This window comes from Monodon monoceros, unplaced genomic scaffold, assembly GCF_005190385.1.
Source record: "Monodon monoceros isolate NGI ecotype Baffin Bay Population unplaced genomic scaffold, NGI_Narwhal_1 Super_Scaffold_15, whole genome shotgun sequence".
Classification (NCBI taxonomy): domain Eukaryota; kingdom Metazoa; phylum Chordata; class Mammalia; order Artiodactyla; family Monodontidae; genus Monodon; species Monodon monoceros.
The window spans coordinates 63,595,347-63,615,275 of record NW_021703771.1 but is presented as its reverse complement, the minus strand read 5'-3'; the positions used below and the strand labels follow the sequence as shown (position 1 = coordinate 63,615,275).

General features: G+C 45.7%; 1 protein-coding gene across 2 annotated transcripts in view; it reads left to right on the top strand.

Moving 5' to 3' along the window:
* NHSL1 (NHS like 1) overlaps positions 1 to 7,055 on the top strand; it is a 237,202-nt gene extending 230,147 nt beyond the window's left edge. For both annotated transcript variants that reach the window (XM_029223503.1, XM_029223504.1), the window contains exon 7: positions 4,332 to 7,055. In XM_029223503.1, the coding sequence (XP_029079336.1) occupies positions 4,332 to 5,067 (736 nt within the window). In that variant the 3' untranslated portion in view covers positions 5,068 to 7,055. The remainder of the gene's footprint in view (positions 1 to 4,331) is intronic.
* Positions 7,056 to 19,929: the final 12,874 nt, after the last annotated feature.

The following is a 19,929-nucleotide window of genomic DNA, read 5'->3' as shown; positions in this document are numbered from 1 at the left end:
TGGGTTAGAGTAGCCAGTGGTCCAGTCTAGGATGAGGGATGCTGTGTTCTAATGGACTTAAAATGCACAGAGTAGCCGTACGGGACTTCTTCTTTCCTAACAGTGTTTGGTTTTATTGCTGTTATTATTTTCATTTTACAGAAAAACTAGGATTTTATAGTGTAATATCTTTGGCTACTTAAATGTTTCAGTAAAAGTGCATCTTTTTCAAGCAGGAGCAAAAGGAATTAAACTTGTTTGTTACTATATACTGCTAGTGCCATCTACTGGCATAAGAAATTATTGGGTTTAAAAAAATGTAGAGTAAAATTTTCAGAATAACTGCTTGAACTGTTGTACTCTTTACATGTGATCACCTTGGAGAATGAATATGACTTAGCACTAAAGTTTTATTTACTATCTCATTTTTCTGGCCATAAACAGTTGAGTACTCCCACAACGGTTTCATTGTAAAAATGGATATGATTGTGTTCGTGCAAGGACTTTAAACTATATGCTGTATAAACCCTTTACTTCCTTCTAAAATTCCTTACCATAGTATTTTCAGATAACTCTTATGAATGCCCCTGTGCTGCCAAGGTCCCTGAATCAAGGTCCCTTTTTTTTCCTCCTGAAACTAAACATCCTGTAAAATCATTTGATTCTCTGTGTAAGTAACCTGTGTCAGCAGTGCTTTCCCAATTCTTGGAATCTAACTGAAAAGACTGTTATTGCATGAGATGGAAAGCAGAGGCTGTGCAGTCCCTACCTGCGATTCCTCGTGCAACATGTAAACATCTAACTTAGGGGGGAAAAAACCAAGCTGATGAATTAAGGTGTTTGTCAAGAATTATGTTCTTTAACTCTTGACTCCACTACTGGTATAATGTCCCAATAGACTCTAAAGACTGCCTTTTTAACATTGTCTGACTGCTCTCTGTGCTCTCATTAGAAATAAAAAGGTAGCTAGTGATCACATTATTCCTCCAAATAGGGAAATAAAAATTCCACATCCTTTGAAAGCAACTTCAGTGACATGTCTAGAGGTTTTCGCTGATGTTTCTAACTCGAGTCATGCTGGACACCTAACGAGCTCTCAATGACTGTGTAACTGTCAGGAAATTCTTCCAAGGATCAACTTCTCCCGTTCGGTATGGGATGCATTGGGTTGCTAAATATGCAGGCATATATATTTAAAACAGCATCCACAGAGCAGATGTGTTGCCTGGTTACTCTGTGCACTAAATACTTGGTCTCAGAGAGAACCCCAACTGTTGTGGGGCCACATTACTACACACTTTTCCTAACAAGATACCAAGGATCTCCTCTGTATTTTATTGTGGCAACCTTCTTAAGGCACTAAAAGACTGTGGTTTCTCCTACCAACGAGTTACATCTGCTGCAGATGCAGAAATTGGCCAGTCTGTATTGTTCCGACAGAAGGAAAGACTGAGTAGGGTATGGATTACAGAGTGAGAGTAAGGATGCAGGCTAATTTTTAGTAGATGGATGGAAGGATAGATAGATAGATAGATAGATGCAGGCTAATTTTTAGTAGATGGATGGATGGATAGATAGGCAGATAGATAGATAGATAGATGCAGGCTAATTTTTAGTAGATGGATGGATGGATAGATGCAGGCTAATTTTTAGTAGATGGAGTTATAGATATAGATAATATATTAGCAGACATAATAGGAAGCCATCTAAAGTCTGTGATTTTTAGGGCTTTATTTTATATCCTTCAGTACCTAAGCTAATAATCTAAATTAAAGAATATCTAAATTGAAACACAGCTTTCAAATTTTATAATGCAAATTAATTCACTTCAGATTTAAAGCCAGATGGAAAATGTAGAACACCAGTTGAGGTGTGAAGTTTTTATCTTTATTGAAGTAATTAATTTTTTTAAATTTTTTTGAAGTAATTAGTTTTTAAGCCAGTGTTAATTGTTCAAGCATTTTTTATAGCCATTTTCCTTAGAAATACACACACACACACACACACATATTTATAGTCTGTGTGTATATATATACATACATATATGCAGAGAATTCATATATTTAGTTTTAATTCTCATTTTAGTGGGCAGTTACTCTTGAAAAACAACAATACTTTTATAAATTCCCGACAGTTAAAGGTTGTAGCTTTAATCAAGCATAGCTATGGCTTGTTATGTGGATCTCAGCACACCTTCTCCATTTAAAAGCCAAACAGAAAAGCCACATTTAAAAGGCACAAACCAATACCTACAAGAATCAGATGAGCAGAGATGTCTTTGGGAAGCAAACAGTATAAATTGTGAGGTCATGTGCTCTACTGGAAAGGTACTCCATCAGGTCTTACTTCTTGTATTAAGCTGTATGACTTCACTCTCTAGACCTCGAACACCTTCTCTGGTCAGACCAAACCGCCTAAATGTTTTCCATTTCTGAAATTCTGAGGTGTTATTGTTTCTGTGGCTTTTGTCAGTGGGTCAGCAACTTAACTCCAGAGCAACGCTCTTGTTGACAGTGGAATAGAACTGTTGAACCAAAGTATCATAGGCCAGTCTCTGCTGTCCTAAAGGGGCTGGTGCTATGTCAGCCCTGGCCACCCCCTTCAGCCTCTTAATTGGGTTTTTACCACTTCCTGTCTTCCATTTTAGTGGCTTCTTTTTGGCCAGAGCACAGAGAGGACCCTGGGAGCACCAAGCCCAGGGCAGCCATCACGGGCCCATCCTCCCCTGTGCCTCGATGTGCAGGACAGGTAAAAACAGCACTGAAGCCTGAGCTGATAGCAGGAAGGAAGAATTATATTTCCCTAAATGACACTGAAAGGCTTGCTAGGCACCTACTCTATGCCTGACACTTTATGGCTATGACTGCATTTATCTTTATTGATAAGCTCTGAACTGTCTGCTGTTATTCCTCTTTTCCAGACAGGAACCAGGATCAGAAAGTGTAACATGCCCCAGTTTACAGAGCAAGGAAGCTTTAGCAGTGGGTGTACCCAGGTCTGTGTGACTCCAGAGGTCCTTTATCTCATTGAATCCTCACAAACCTGTGAGGTTGTTATCATCATCCACATTTTACAAGTCTGGAAAACTTGTAAATAGATGAGTAACTGGTCCAGGGTCACACAGCTAGAAGTTGCTCAGATTCAACTCTTAATCTCTGTGTTCAGACAGCATCCTCTCAACCTTTGCCTGTTGCATGTTCTAGAATTTTATAGCAGAAAAAGAGGTATAACCACATCTTTAGTAAATATATCAAGTTTCCTTATAGCCAGTCCACCTGCACTTAGCTGAGAGATTCCTCCCACACTGAGTTGTTGGTATGAAGAGACCTGCAAGGGGCCACTTGGCACATCTGCTTTATTTTCTCCAATGCATTCTCAGCAGAAGACACATTGAGCCAGGAGATTCTTAGAGACTGGGTATAAGAAATTCCCCCAGGACAATTTTACTTTTCCTGAAGGCCCCTCCTCTTTCACATGCTACCCACATCCCTCACGTTTGCTTGCTCGGCTAGTGGTTCTCCGCAGTCAGCCAACAGGATCTGATGTGGAAGGTTCACTCTTATTTTCCAGAAAATTGGATTTCTAGGAGTTGACGAATGGTCCAGTAAGAGCCAAGGAGAGCTGGTTTTATGCCAAACTCTAGAATGATGGAGAGTGTAAAGTTGCAGAGTTGTTCTAGAGCCTGAGGTGGGGGCCTGTCTCAGTATGTGGGACATTCTAGGAGTTGGCTTATCTATTAGGCCAGTGGTCCCCAACCTTTTTGGCACCAGGGACCAGTTTCGTGGAAGACGGTTTTTCCACGGGGTGGGGTGGGGGGGGAGGATGGCTCAGGTGGTAATGAGAGCGATGGGGAGCAACAGATGAAGCTTCGCTCGCACGCTCGCCCGCCCGCCGCTCACCTCCTGCTGTGCGGCCCGCTTCCTAACAGGCCCCGCTACCCCGCGGCCCGGGGATTGGAGACCCCTGTATTAGGCCATTCGAGTGCCAGCACCATGAAATTCACTCAGCCTCAGCCCCATAAGAAGAGTTAAGTAAGAAATGGCAATGATTAAAAACGTTGGAAATGGTCCTATCCAAAGTAAGATAATATGATGTTTGAGATTTGTTTCAGAGTAATCCAGTGAGGGTAGAAATGAAAACAGGGTGGCCATAAGTTAATAATTATCACAGCTGGGGCGTGGGCACACATAGTAATACAATGAACTATTCTTTGTGCCTGGGTGTTTGGTACTTTCCATAGTGAAAATAATAGATGGTGACCTTAATGTGCGGTGAGAGAAGCAGGGTGGATGTGGTGGGCATCCAGTGGCCCACCGGGAATTAACCTTCATCTTAACGTTCTGAAATCTCAGGTCTAAGAGGAAAGTCCTTGGCCGTAAAGATTCCGATGATGATCACTCCCGAAACCATTCTCCCTCCCCGCCAGTGACACCCACTGGTGCTGCCCCCAGCCTGGCCTCCCAGAAGCAAGTGGGATCGATTCAGAGAAGCATCCGGAAGACCAGCACCAGCAGTGACAACTTCAAAGCTCTGCTGCTGAAAAAAGGGAGTCGGTCAGACACCAGTGCCCGCATGTCCGCAGCCGAGATGCTCAAGAACACAGACCCCAGATTCCAGAGGTCAAAGTCGGAGCCTTCGCCAGACACCCCCGAGAGCCCATCAAGCTGCTCCCCGAGCAAGAACAGAAGGGCCCAGGAGGAGTGGGCCAAGAACGAAGGCTCGATGCCTCGGAGTCTGTCCTTTTCTGGCCCCAGGTACGGCCGCAGCCGAACTCCACCTTCCGCCGCCAGCAGCCGGTACAGCGTGCGGAACCGGATCCAGAGCAGCCCCATGACCGTCATCTCCGAGGGCGAAGGGGAAGCCACAGAGCCCGTAGACAGCAGGGCTCTCCGGCCCCTGGGCACTCTGAGGGGACGTTCGCTGGAAGCACTGGTGGGGGATGGAGTGGGTGAGGGCAGCCTGCTCTGTGCAGGGCAGCCCGCTGCCTCGCGGGGGGCGCAGGCTCCTGGCCCCACCGAGGGGCGGCCCAGCGCAGAGGGCACGGGTCCATCAGAACAGCGTGGAGGTCCCCAGAGGGAAGAGAGCTAAGGGCAAGAACCTCCCAGGTGACGTGGGGAGATGTGCAGCACATCACTCTGGGAAGCCTGACAGGTACCCTTCCCTGCCTTGTCCATGGATCCCGCTCAGCATCTGTGCTGTGGGCCCGGCACGGCCGGCCCCGCAGCGGAAAGGGAGGGCTATTTAGGACTCACTTGGCACTTGCCCTGTGGCTTAAAAGCAAGTAGAAGCTTAACTTCTAAAAGTGCTTCCTGGGGAAGATTTTTTTTCTTTTTTCCTCTAAATGCTGGGTGTGTGTGCAGGGATGTGTATGTGTGTGCATTTGGAACACTTTTTATGTTAAAAAAAAAATACAAACAGCATGTACAGAAATAGGAGAGACAGCGTTAAGCTAGGTAGAGTAATGGAGCCTTCTGAGCAAGGTGGTAACTGCTTTAAAAGTATTACGTTTATGGAAATTAGTGAGTTCCAGAAGGGAGAGGACCATTACTTCTGAGAAAGAGGGGGTAGATTTGCTGGTTCTGAACGCACAGAACGGGTGGGGATGTGCACAGGTGTGCTTTCAAGGGGAGCCATGTAGTGGTTACCCCCAAAAGTTGGTAAGGGACTAAGTGACTCATTGGTTCAGGTACTTTTTTCTGGGGAAAAAAGGCTTTGTTTCTTTTTTGTAAAAATGACAGATACGTGGACATGGCAACGCTGTAACTCGGAGTCTGCTGCTGTGCAGCCACAGACACACAACTTCTAGCCTGGTTTGTAGAAATGTAGGTAATTTTTTAATGACTTTCCTCCTTGAGCAGCAGCTGAGACCTCCTTGGAGAGCTGAAATGACAGTGGCACATACAGAGAGGGTAACAGAGATGAGAAAGGGGAGAGGAGTAAGTGATACACTGCTGGAATTTGTTTCCTCCTTATTAAATGAAATTATTTTTCAGAATTAAATTTTAAAACTTGCACTACAGAACTGTGGGTGGAGCCTTTCCTTTTACAACTTTTTTTTTTTTAAACCAGAGTTTAAACTTCCATTTGACGATTTCTTATCACTTGAAACGTCAACATCTGCTAACTTTTGGATATCCTTCTGGTTACACCAAAGAAAACGTTAATGCTATTTTTCCTTGAACTGCCTGCCGTATCGTGTCCTCACTTAGAAAGGTTTATCAAAATCTATTCTATATTATCTTACTTTGAAGAAAATGCTGAAGAGCTCTTTTTGGTCAAATAAACTGATAAAAATTGGCAGGCCTTGGCTCTTAATTAGCCCTGGGAAATGAATTTTTAGATTAAAAAGATTTTTTGCATCATTTGGTTTGTGTGTTTTTATATTTTTTACAAGTAGTTGAGTTCACGAATTACCTTCTAATCTTCTCCGGTTAGAATTTTAACACTTTTAGACATGGAAGAAAAGTGTGTAAAGTATTTATTTTTATGTGATATTCTTGTGACCACTTCCAACTGCCATGTACATAGACTCCTTTATTTGTTGGTTAAGTAAAATCAGTCTTGTCTTCATCAGAAGGACGTAAGATGAGAGTACTGGGATTATTAGCCTAAATACAGTGCAGCTGCCAATTATCATCTTTTTTGGTATGAAAATATCATCTAAAAGTTGGACTGCACAGGCCCAACCATCACAAGGTTTATACAGTAAAACATTAGGTACCCATTTTAGACACGTCTTTGAGACAAAAACAAACCTAAAGAATTGAGACTCCTTCCATCCTCTGAAGAAAACAAAACACGTCTTTTCACACAACCAGAAATCAAGACCTGACATTTGGCCAAGAGCAAAAGGACTTTCTACCACTTGGAGCAAAGCGTCTGCTACATTGGGCGCAAGAATCTTTCCTCCTAAATTTTAGAAAAGTGGCATTGGCTTTTGAATATGAAATCTTTTCATAGCTACCTAAAAAGGATGAGAATGTACGTGGATATCAGAAAACAAATTTAATATATAAATCATTTATGTTGAAGGTAAGATAAGCACCCTCAAAACTAATTATAAAGCTTTTTTTAAAATCCCCATTTTTAAAGGAAAAATATATTAAGTTTTTTAATTTGCTTTGAATAAAACAATTGTAAAGTAAACATTTGAACCTTTTTTGTTCTTGCTGTTTGTACGTGCATCTTTGAATGGTGAGCTAGGTCTTCTGGTTACAGAACTGCTGAGTGCTTCACTGGATACGAACAGGATGGCAGTGATGACCAGAAGGTGCCTGTGGGAAGTGGGGACCCAACAGAGAGGAAATAGACCATCACAGACACTGTGGGTGGTGCCGTCCAAAAGGACCTAGGGAAAAGCAACTCTAAGAGGTGTCCTATGGACTTTTGAATAAAATCCCAGTAAGGTATCGACGGAGAGTTCAGGTGATGTGACGTGTAGAGAGATGCGAGAACTTCTCACAGCATGGTTGAAATATAGGGAGACAAGGATCTAGACTTACCCCGGCAACGCACGGCACCTTCAGCTTTGCTACTTTGTGGGGCTCGATACTGTTAATGCCCCATATGTACTTAAAAACTCCATGAGGACAGACTTATTGACTCTTCCCTATAGCCCAAGACTTTAAAGCCCCAGGGCTAAGCTATTTCCACCTTGTTTTTCTAAGAGTTGGGAGAGAAACAGATGACCATTTGGTCTGTTGGTTGGAAGCAGCCTCAACTTTCACCTGATTTCTGCCCTCCTATTTCTGAAAAATGTGGATTGAAACCGTTGCTTCTCCTGTGGGGATGAGAGCGTATTTGGGGAATCACAAGGACAAGGAAAGAAAAGGAGACATTTCTGTTTCTCGATCTTATTTCCCATCCACCAGCACCACGCCCAGCTCTGGGGTGGGTGTCCCAGGAGGACAGGGGAAACACAGGATTAGTTTTCTGCATTAATGTGTTTTCAGCACATAAATTGAATTTGAACAATTGTTTATATTGCTGGGGTGCCATCATGAAATGGGTACAATAGGATAATTTCGCAGACATTAGGATATTGTTGGGCGGGTAGGGGGAAGGAGGGTCTTTCGAATAAAACATGGACCCGATTCTTGAGGTTCTGTAATAAGCTATTCAGTTACTATAACATAGTTTCTTTCAGTGAGCTGCCCTAAACTGCCTTCCACACAGGCCAGCCTTCATTCACAGAACAAGAACTAGAGCAATCTGTAGTCACTTGTTCAGCATTGAAAAAAAAAAAAGCCTTTTATTAAATACTTCTCATGTGCTAGGTAAGGAAGAGAGAGTTCTAAGAAAAATGTGGATGAGAGATCATTAAGGTGCTTCCAGCCTGGTGAAGAAGACACACAGTGAACTGTCAGAGTAGACGAAAAGGAAGAACCCTGGGCAGACGTTGCTGCGCGCCCTCCCGCACCGTGTGAGTTCCCCTTTACCAACAGAACACCTGATCAGTCAGCCAGTGCAGTGGGGAACTCTGGGGAAAAGATCACTTACCTAAGGAGTCCTGTGGTGGACAGAAACAGCTAGGTCCTTTACCACTGTCTCACTTGGTCTTCGGCAAGAGACTAGCAATGCACCAAGTAACATACTAGTACCGCCCACCCCACCAGCTCCCACAATCCAACAGGCCATGTGGCACGGTTTTGGCCAGTGAGACTGGCAACAGTCTAGGAGTTGCCAAGAGAGTTGCTTTCCTTATGTAGGTGCCATCCCCTTCCTCCTTTTATCCCTAGAGTGGGTGGGAGGCTGGAGGAGGAACAGTACTCTTGAAACCTTTGAGGCACCAATAAGGACGGAAGAAGCCACATGTTGTGGAAGGCGGAGGAGAAAGGAGCCTGGTCCATTGATGACAGCCAGAGTCACTGCACCAGCCTCCGGCTGTCTACCTCCAGACCCACTGGGTAAGTCATTTGTCACCTGCTTTGCAGTTGAGTGGTACTGTTCTCAGAGGAAGATAAGAGAGGGATTGGCTGTGGTGAACCTGAGCTAAGAGTGTACGAATGAGGAGGATTTTGCCGGACAGGGGAAGCTGGCAAACGAAAGACACTCCAAACGGAGGGGATAGCATGAGCAGAGGCACAGAAGCAAAGTGTTTAGAGGAAACCAAGGAGCTATAAAATAGGAAGTCTCTAGAAAGACAAAGTGGGACATGAGACTGGAAAGGTCACCTCAGGCAAGAATGTAGAGGGCCTGGGATGTCATTCCAGGTAATTTGGGTTATGTTTGTAGTACTGGGAAACAATGAAGGTTTTTAAGAAGGGGAATGACGTGACCTGCCTGGGGTCTTAGCCTTTTCTCAAGCTACTCTCTCCCTTGGTAACTGCATCTAATCCCATAGCGTTACATTAATGTAAGATATACCCGTCACTCCTGAGTGTCTCCTGTCCTGACTTTGTCAGTATATCAGTTGCCTACTCAGAATCTGCATTTGGAGGCGTTTTAAACTTAAATATATCCAAGCCTTTATCAATGGGCGTTACCAGTCACACAGTGGCTCAGGCCCCAAGTCTAGGCTCATCCTTATGGCCTCTCTTTTCACCCCACATCTAAACCAGAAGCAAGTCGTGTCAACCATATTGCCAAAATATATCACAAATCCAATCACTTCTCCTCAGTTCCACTGCCACCTCTCAGGTCCAAACTATTATCTCAGACTACTGCAGAAGCCTCCCAACTGGTTTTCTTCCCTTTATCATGCATCTTCAACCACCCTCAATTCACCTTACAAAATTGCTTTTAAAAACAATTCAAGCACTCCCCTGCTTGAAACGTTCCAAAGACTAGATGTTACAATTGGAATAGGCTTCTAACTTCTAGCTGTGGCCTGCAAGGCCTTTAAGATCTGCCACTATTCCCCTCACTCAAAAGGTTCGCCTCATTCTTCTTTCTGTGCCCTGATAGACGCTACTTCTGGACTTACAGACTTTATTCTAACTATTGAAAAGAAAGGTGCCTGTGTTTCTATGCTGGTTTAGGTTCCTTAGGAAGTAGACACTGTAACACATTTGAAAGGAAAAGGGAGGAAAGAGAATGGGGCGGGCAGAGCTATCACCCTGTAGTACTGATCAGTCAGCTAGGTCCTTCATCAGTGTCTTGCTTGGTCTTTTGCAAGAGGCCACCCTGAGAAGAGTGTGCCCTCAATTTCCACAGCTTAGTGAAATCACTGACCACTTATCCTGCCTGCCTTGAGAAATAGCATGGCCTCAGCTTGACAGCTAAGGTGGACCTTTTGAAGCCAATAGTTGGAGGCTGTCAACCATGCACACTTCTTGCAGCTGGATGGCAAGTCTTTTCTTGAGGGGGGATATAATGGCACATCTCCATGCCTGCCACACTCCACCACGTGCACTGTTTGGATCCAGTTCCGCATAAGCATGTGGAGAGCAGCTCTTCCAGGGCTCTGGTGGACCTCTCTTCCTGAGGAGAGATTTTAAAAGAATTTGATAGGACCAACTATAGAACCTTCCAGCAAATAGTCTCCAGGACACAAGTGGCACTCATCATCCCCCACCTCCACTCTAAATTCCTTTCACCCTCAACTATCACCTCTGTTGGGCTTGGGGCTTTTCCGATGGTGTGAACCAAGCCCTCATTCCAGAGTGTTCTGAAATCCTGGGAGCCAGGGTGGCTGTACTTGCCTGTGGATAGACAATTGGGGAAGGAGTACAAAGGGTGCCCCAAGTGGGCCCTCTATTTCCCCACCTCATGCAACTGTAGGCTTGCCTACAGTTCAGGGTCAGTTGCCCCTGACAAGATGGTGACTCTTCTTGCCTGCCTGCCAGTCCCTGGATACAAAAAGACCAGAGTGCCCAGCTGGAAGCAGTAGGTTGAAGTTCAATGGAACCCTTGCTATGTTGCCAATGGGGAGTGTACACCTCTGAGAACAAGGACCTCTGCCTCTGCAGAGCCCAGAGTTGTGGGGTGGAAAGTCCTACATCCCTAGTGGTTCATTGGGAGTGACTGATGACAAGTGAGGTCACTCCTCCTTCTACCCCTTGGTTCCCAGATCCACGTGTCCTTCCTATTACAGACACGGCACCATATAGGTTCTCTGATTTAGTAAGGGTACTGTGTTTGGGAGATGGCGCCCCATCTTGGCAGGGTATTGCCTCCAGCCAGGCACTAAAGCAAGTCATTCCAATATGCTATCAGGCCAGCAGCTTCTAGGTGGTGCAGTATGTCAGAGAACCAGTGGATCCTGCGGCCATGAGCTAACTCTCCCTGATTGGATGTTATGATGTGTAGATCACACGTTCTGTAAATCCACGCCAGCGGATCAGAGACTTTGTAAGTTTCTAGACTGTGGTGCTGGGCAAGGCCCTGTGAGCAGGAAAGAAAGCTGCATACCCAGAATAGGTGTTAACCCTCGTGCCAATGAATTGCTGGCCTGCCAGGAACGAATGAGTCTAATATACTCAACTTGGTATCAAATGACAAGTCAGGCTTCCGACAGCCTTACCAGGGTCTCAGCATTGGTACGTATTGCTGGCAGGTTGGACATTCAGATTCAGCAGTATCTAGGTTGGCCTTGGTAAGTGGGAGTCTGTATTTTTGGGGGTCCATGCATAGCCTCCATCTTTGCCACCACGGCCACTATATTTGTGTGCCCATTGTACCAGCCCTGGGGTGGGCACCAACAAGAGCTAATACCAACGGGTAAAGTCATTTCGTCTACCTGGTTGTTTAGTGCCTCTTCCAGTGGGTACTTTCTAGTGGGCCTTAACATATGATACGGTTTTTCAGGCTCTGTGCCCGTTCCCAGATGTCTAACCATATGCCTCTACCCGCAGACCTTGTCTCAATTCCATTCTTTTTCTTTTCAAACTCCTGACCAGTTGGACAAGCCATTGGCCACTGCCAAGATTCCATATCTATTTTAACTTTTCTCTCTCACGAAGTGAGTGACCAGGTCCATCACCAAAAATTCTGCCTTTTTTTTTTGCAGAAGATTTCTTTTCTCGAAGCTTTCTTTCGACGTCACCCCTGAATGGGGGTGTAATGCAACTGCTGTCCATCTCCAGCTCAGGCCCACATAGTAAGCCAACCCACTGACCAAAAAGCAGGCTCAAGTCCCTGCCCCCCCCTTCAGCCTATCTTACAGGTCCCAACAGCCATAGGGAGGGAGCAACGTGGGGGCAACCGTAATGACATGGGGATCTGGGCCACCTGCTCATGTCACTTGCTCGCGTGCTCCACTCTTGCACATGACTGCTCCTCGAGGTATCGTTTCCATCTCTCGATGAAACCGCCTAAGGTCCCAGAGACCTTAGGACGCGGTGGTTCTGACAGGGCCCAGCTAAGATGGGAAGCTCTGGATGTATCATCACTTGGTGTCTCATGGGTCCATCTCTACCAGGACCCAGTAGCACTCCAGAAGCTGCTTTTCAGAAAGCATGCGGTTCTCTCCTGCACTTAGCACAGCCCTGCTTCAGGACCCCAGGGACCTGCATTGTGTGGTCCCACTGGGTCTTATAAATTCCGCACTGCAATTTTTTTCACCACTGACACCTCCAGTACCCTAGGGTCTGCCAGACCACATGGTCCAAGTGGCTGATTCCTTCATATCTACCCCTTCTGGATCTGTCTTTAGTGATTGATTCCCCCCTGATTGTGGGTCATATTTTTCTGTTTCTTTGCATATTTTTCCAGTAATTTTTTTATTGGATGGTGGGAACTGTGAATGTTAGGTTGCTCGTTGACAGATTTTACTGTATTCCTTTAAATAGTATTAGGCTTTATTCTGGTGCACAGCCAAGTCTTTTGGAATCAATTTGATCCTTTCAAGGCTTTTAAGCTTTGTTAGGGGAGCTCCAGAGAAGACTTTGGTTTAGAGACAATTTAACCTACTACGAACACCATACCCTTTTGAAAACTCTACCTGATGCCCCATGCGTTATGAGTTATTTCCACTCTTGCTAGTGGGAACAAAAGCTATTCCCAGCCCCAAATGTGATCTGTGACTCATTTGTTCTGCTGCTTTCCAGTTGTTCATTTCTTGGCAGGGATAGTTTCTTCTTACACCTTCACAGATTAGTGCTCAGCCAAGACTCAGAGGGACTCGCTGCAGATCTACAGAGCGCTCTGTGTGTGTGTGTTCCTCCTCTCCTTTATTCGGCCCAACAAGTCCTAGCCACCTTGGCGTCCCATAACACTGGTCCCGGTCTCCTCAACTCAGTGAGACCACTGGCCTCTGTTTGGCTTCCTCCTCCCTTCCTGCTTTGCTGCCTGGAAACTATACCTCCAAGCCATAAGCTTGAACACTCACTGGACTTCCCTTTCTTCCCCTTCTCTCAGAGATCACAGTGGTGTGCTATGGACTTTCCACGTCTGGCTCCTGTTTCACCATCATGGCCAGAAATGGATGTTCATCTGGGGAGTTTTAAAGAGCATTGCTCAAGGGAGTACCGCTTTACTTACCACCCTGGTTGAGGGAAAGGGGGTTTAGAGACTTACACTCTTACTTCACAGGTCAAGGAGTCAGTGTGGGTTTATCCTAGCTGCCAAGTACGTCAATCTTAATTATATATCCAGGGATTGGAGAAATAACAATGAGGGTTCGCAGACCCAGTGGGCCACTATAAGCCAAACTTTGACTAGTACTCCATTTATTTTCTGACGTCCACATGCCCCCACTTTAAATGGGAAGGGGAACTAGGATGACACTGAGCTTCTGGGCGTCAAATGTCAGTTTGAATCCCGGCGTATCTGGATATTTTTCTTTCTCCGATGTGTAGCCACCTGAGTAAATGGCCATAGGACCTTTTGGAAAAATACTAGGGGAATCATTACTGTATACACTGAACTATTGCAGTGACCATTATCCTAAGGGCCCAGTCAATGGGTTTTGAGTCTGGAAACTGGGCAAGGGATCACAGTTTTGTGGGGTTTTCTTGGAGGTTTTTTTTTGGGGGGGGGGGAGGTGATCTCAGCCCCCTGCTTATCCATCCTGGATCTCTTTTGATTATAAAGAATTACCGTTATTGGTTACCCTCTCTGTTTTGCCCCTAGGAATGCCATGTTCTATTAACTACCTCCGTAAGACTTCACAGGTCAGTCCCCCTTGGCTGCCATTTTGACTTTGGTGTTTAATATAATTTACGCGCCCTTACTTTTGTGGTTAGCACTGCCACCTGAGCTCTGCAGGGTCTCGTCATCACGCACATTGCTCTCAGCAAGCCAAGTTCCACCTCAGCCTTTCCAGCCAGCCCAGCCTGCAGAGGAGATCCTCCACAGAGTCCTTGGTGATGCTCACACCTCTCTTACCAGTGCATTCCTACTGGCCTTGGTAAATGATGGCTCCTCTGGGCCTTCTCGTGGAACACAATGTCTATGGACTGAGTTGTGCCCACCCCAAATCTATATGTTGAAGCCCTAGCACCCAAGGTGATGGTATTTGGAGATGGGCCTTTGGGAGATAATTAGGTTTAGGTGAGGTCATGTGAGTGGAGTCCCCAAGGTAGGATTAGTGTCCTTACGAGCTTCCCTTCCCTCTCCATCACGTGAGGATACAGGAAGAAGATGGCTATTTACAAGCCAGGAAGTGGGCCCTCACCAGGCACTGATTTGACCAGCACCTTGATCTTGGAATTCCCAGCCTTCCGAACTGTGAGAAATACATTTCTCTTGTTTAAGCCACTCAGTCTATGGTATTCTGTTATAGCAGCCCAAACAGACTACGACAAAAATCCGATGGGCCTTGTTGCCGCCTATGATATACCCATTCCAGCATGCCCCTTCCGTGAGCCTTTTCAGTCCTTCCTCTATTACCTCTTCCATCAGTTCAGGCATTTCAACATTTCTATCACTTTTTCAGGCTACTAGGTGCCTCCCTAAAGCAGTGAGTTTGCTGTACCCCCTGGAGTTCTACTCATGGTGTTAACTCCTGTATCCAGAGCAATATCCCCAAGTCAGTAAGCTTCCTTTATCCAGTCTTGTGTCCTGGCACCTTTGACTGAGCACCTTCAGAGCCTAGTCCCCAGGGTACAGGTACTGAGTACAGGTACTCAGTACAGGTACTGAGCACCTTCAGAGCCTAGTCCCCCTAGTCTCCTGACCCCTGCCAGTACACCTTGGCTAGGCTATGCGGCAACCTTTGCATGTCGTCCATCTCTTCCTTCATCAGGCCCAGCCTGGCCTCTGCCAGGTTATGCTGTGACTTAACCTTGGGTGAATGCCTGATAGTCGGGAGATGGGGTGGGGACAGCTCCCAGAGGCACCTGTTGCCTTGTGGGCAAAAGACCTCTATATTGTCTTTCCTCACATTAGGGCAGGAGGAGGGAGAGAGGGTAGTTCTAGCTCTTAATGGGGGGAAGGGTGGGCCTCTTCCACAGGCCCAGAATGTTCAGAAACTTTTAGGGAGTCAAAACTGTTGGGGGCATCCACCGGATGTCCCCATTTCATGTTCCAGGTTTGGTCCTGACCTTGACACGGCAGATCGGGCTTGGTTGAACATCCGTTGGTGGTTATTCCTTTTACCATCCAGTCCTCATGCTGGCCTTCTGCATGAGGTGAGGACTTCTTAGCAAGCTACGAAAGAGGCTCTGGCCCTCACATGTAGTTTTACATTCTTTGTTAACTGACCGCAACTTTTCATTATCCACCTGCAGGACAACAATCCAGCTTAGTAACAACCATTCAAGTCTATTGTCCTTGTACTCATTATCTACCCCAGTCCTAATTTTTGAAGCTCCTGAATCATTCACCAGTCACTGCATTCCTTTTCACCAGTAAGCTATACCATTTAAGGGATTAATAACTAGACAGCCTCGTGCCATGAGCTGTGTATGTACGGCCTGTCCACAGGGATGGGGAACTCATAACCAGCCAGGCAGTGCATGACCCAGTCCCCCAAATGCTGTCTTACTGCCCACAATCTTGGGGCCACACTGATACCAGCTGTGCCAGTTCGATGCTGAGACAGAGTTGGGAGTACAAAAGGTGTATGGTGATGTCATACCAATGAAAGGAAAAAGGAAAAACAAGATTGGGCAGGGGAGCTGTCAGACTGCAACACAGATCTGACATTTTCTACAAGCCCGCCAGGGAGCTCTGGAGCAAAGACTGTTTATAGGAAGGGTCCCGAGTCGGACAGAAGTGGCTAGGCCTTTGTACCACCAGCTTGCTCAGTCTTTGGCTGAAAGATGTCAGTAAAAAAGCATGCCATCAGCTCCTGCTGCCTCGCTCCGTTGTAGGCTAGGTACCCCCCTGAAAATAGTGTGTCCTTATCTTGAAATCTGCAGTGGATCCTGAAGAAAGTCACAGCTGGAGACATCGGCTAACCACACCCCTCACAGCTGGGCAGTGGTCCTTTCATGAAGGTGGATCTAAGTGGCATGCCCCCACCCCGTGCTTGCCAGCCATGACTCCAAATCCCAGAAGATATATGCCCATTCTTTGGCCACGATCAGAAATAAGTACCAGAAGTGATTGATGACAGCTTCGCTTCAGTAACCGCGCCTCTGAACCAGGCTCCTAAATCAGGCTCAGCAGCAGCGACCCTGCACTGGTAACCGCACCTCCACAACTAAAGCTCAGTCAGTTCCTAAGTGATTCCGAAAGTCCGCTAATCCTTGAACTCTGCACTTCCAGAAGCTCCGTACAAGTCAGCGTTTTCTGTGTCCAGAGAGACTGTGTCCTGCAAGCACAGCGCTCCCTGCTCAGCAAGCAGTATGTGCAGCTTTGTTCTGGATACTGAAGGAGGCTTCTCCCTTTGACACGTCACCTCTGCTCAAAAGGCTTCCCCCGCCCCCAGGCTGTCATCTGAGTGGCTCCTTCTCATCATTCAGATCTCCTGTCTCTTCCTCCGGAGGCCTGGCCTGCCCGCCCACGTGACAGCCACTGCACTCCGCCCAGCCACACCCTATCTCACTGCCCCATTGGTATTTGCACTCCCTCGCTCTCCAGAACACTTCACAAGGACAGGGGCCCTGCGTGTCCTGTTCACTGTTGTATTCTCAGCTGGAAGGTGGACCGAGTAGGAGAGTGGAAGACGTGGTTGGATTTGATGGGTACAGCCACTGATGGGGGCATTTCTGCCTGTCACCATAGCCCAGCCCCTGGGATAGTGTGCAGAGCCTGCGACCCAGGAGGGACTCCATAAGGCTTCTTGAAGAATGAATGAAAATAAATGGCATTCCAGTGAAATATTTAGGAGGAAAAGCAAGATTTTTAGAGGGTTAAGTGATGACTAGAAAGGAATGAATGAATGCACTCAGTTTAAAGGATTATTTTCAGGCTTTTAAAAGCATGAAAAATTGACATACACGTAGACTAACGTGGATGGGTCTGTGGGAAGCACAGTGGTGGTGGTGGAGGGGTGTTGCCCACCTTAAATCCCTGTCATGGTCCCTGAGATACCTCCTCACAGCCTAGAGCTGCAAGGAAGCCTCTGGACAACTCTTTCCAGAGAAACTGGATAATCAAGGTAAGGGAGAAATGGGAATTATTGTCCTATGTAAGGGTCAGGGGGAACTAGGATTTTATTCTGGGGAGCTGGGAGGATCAAGCCAAATCAGAGCATGTTGGGAGGGAGAGCCTGAAGATGGGAGAAGGCCTAATTGATGGAGCATGAATTAGACCAACAGGAAAGGTGGATGGTTTAGCCTCGGAAAGGAATCTAGACATGAATTTCCTATTGATAAGAGAAGAAAAATCTCAGTAGAAATGTTGAGGGATATTTTGTAGTCAGTGCCAGCCACATAATTAAAATAACTGATTCATTGCTGTGAGAAATACTCTCTGGTCTGGATTAATTGAGGGCTGAAAAATGTTTTATTTATGATTTATGGACCAGGAGGGGAAAATGGGATACCTTGTTATGAATAGTACAAAATCGCGTTTTTATGGAACATGTTTCAGATTACAACTAAATCTTGGCAATCAGACATATGCTCTTCTCATCTAAAATGGAAGTTACTGCATAAGAGATGTCTATTTTTATAGAACTACGGGGTAAATATATAAATATTTACCTCATACCAGTAGAGGCGAGTACTGTGGACTTTCATTAGTAGGAGGGCTAGAAGGTGACCCACAGTTGGTTTTGGTAAATGAGCTAAGAAAGAAATTTAATTTCTTTTTGGCAAACACAAAAATGCAAAGAATAAAAAAATAACCAATGCAAGCAAATACCTTTGGAAAATAATTGCCTAAGACTTAAAAAATTATATCTAGATAATAATTTCAAAACCGGAAACCTAGCTTGTTTCGTATCAAAAATTATAATCTAAAAGGTATCTCTGAGGTCATAATCATGTTGATTATGCATGCCTGACACGCGGGAAGGACCCCTCAACACAGTCCTAGCGCACTGATGGCCTGAGAAAGCTGCACTCCAGAGCACGGACTGCCAGTGGACGCAGTGGTTAACAGTCTGCACCCGGGAGTCCGACTGCCTGGGATGGAATCGGCCTCTGCCCTTACGGCTCCAGCTGGAGGCAAGTTACCTTCCATCTCTGTGCCTCAGTGTCCTCATCTGTGAAACGGAGATGACACAAGGTGGCACACAGGGTTGTTCTGAGGGTCGACTGTGGGAATTCAGGTGAAATGCTTAGAAAGCTACACCTAGAAGGCAATCCATACATGTTAGCTATGGAAACCATTAACTCTAGGTACCTTGGTCTAGCGTACCCAGGTTAGGGAGATTAATTTTAAGAGACACCATATAATGTTGGGGCTGCAGGGACCTTGAGCATCATCCGGCCCCACCCTTTCATCCACTGGAGACCCACACCTGCCACATAAGTGATCACGTGCCTGCTTGAACACACACAATGATGGAAATGGGAAGTAATGTCATTCGTGGGCAGCTTTACCTATTGGGAAGTCACTGAGCTCCAAGCTGCTTTTCTCCTTCGTGCCTACAACCATCATCCACTAGGAGCCCACAGTAAAGCTATGACCTTCCCATGACAGGCTTCCAGATATTGACACTCTTCTCCAGGACAAGTGTGTTCCAATACAATTAGGTCCAAATTTCAACCTCTTTGATTTTGCAGCAAACCCCTCTTTGAATACTGAATCATTTTTATATACTGATTCAGTATATTAAAATACTGCATAAAATACTTTAAAAATTCAAGTGAATTTTTTTTTAATTTATTTATTTTATTTATTTATTTTTGGCTGCATTGGGCCTTCGTTGCTGCGCACAGGCTTTCTCTAGTTGCAGAGAGCGCGGGCCACTCTTAGTTGTGGTGCGTGGGCCTCTCAATGTGGTGGCTTCCCTTGTTGTGGAGCACGGGATCTAGGCACGAGGGCTTCAGTAGTTGTGGCTCACGGGCTCAGTTGCTCCGTGGCGTGTGGGATCTTCCCAGACCAGGGCCCGAACCCATGTCCCCTGCATTGGCAGGCGGATTCTCAACCACTGCACCGCCAGGGAAGCCCCTCAAGTGAATTTTAAAAGTCTACGTTTGTATACATTTCTTCAGAAAAAACATGCCTCTCTTGAGTATCAAAATAAAATAGGAAGTCCCTAACTTCATACATTTATTTTTTGTCACGGAATATTAGCAACACTTTTGAGTATTGTGAGAGCTTTTCTCGTGTGTGGGGAGCAGTGGGCAGATAGGAAAGAGGGCTCAACGGAAAAAGTAACAGCGGCAGCTGCAAAAGACACTTTGATTTTTGTTTCCAACTGAACTTGAGTTCTCTAGGCTTGACGGCCTTGTAGTTCCACACAGGGTAAACTTTAACATTTTTATTGATAATATCTGGAGGAGGTAACATCCAACTGACACAAATCCAAGTAGAAATAAGGCAACATGATTGTGATACAGTGAAGAAGGGGGAAGTAACATGACGTTTCCCTGGAGCCTCATAGAAATAAAGATCGATTTACATGTTTATAGAATACTGTCCCCTGTTATCTGTGTATCTAAAGCTTCAAGCATTAAAAAGGCACAGTGGAAATAAGCTCAATTCATAGTAGTACTCTCAGGTAGAGCT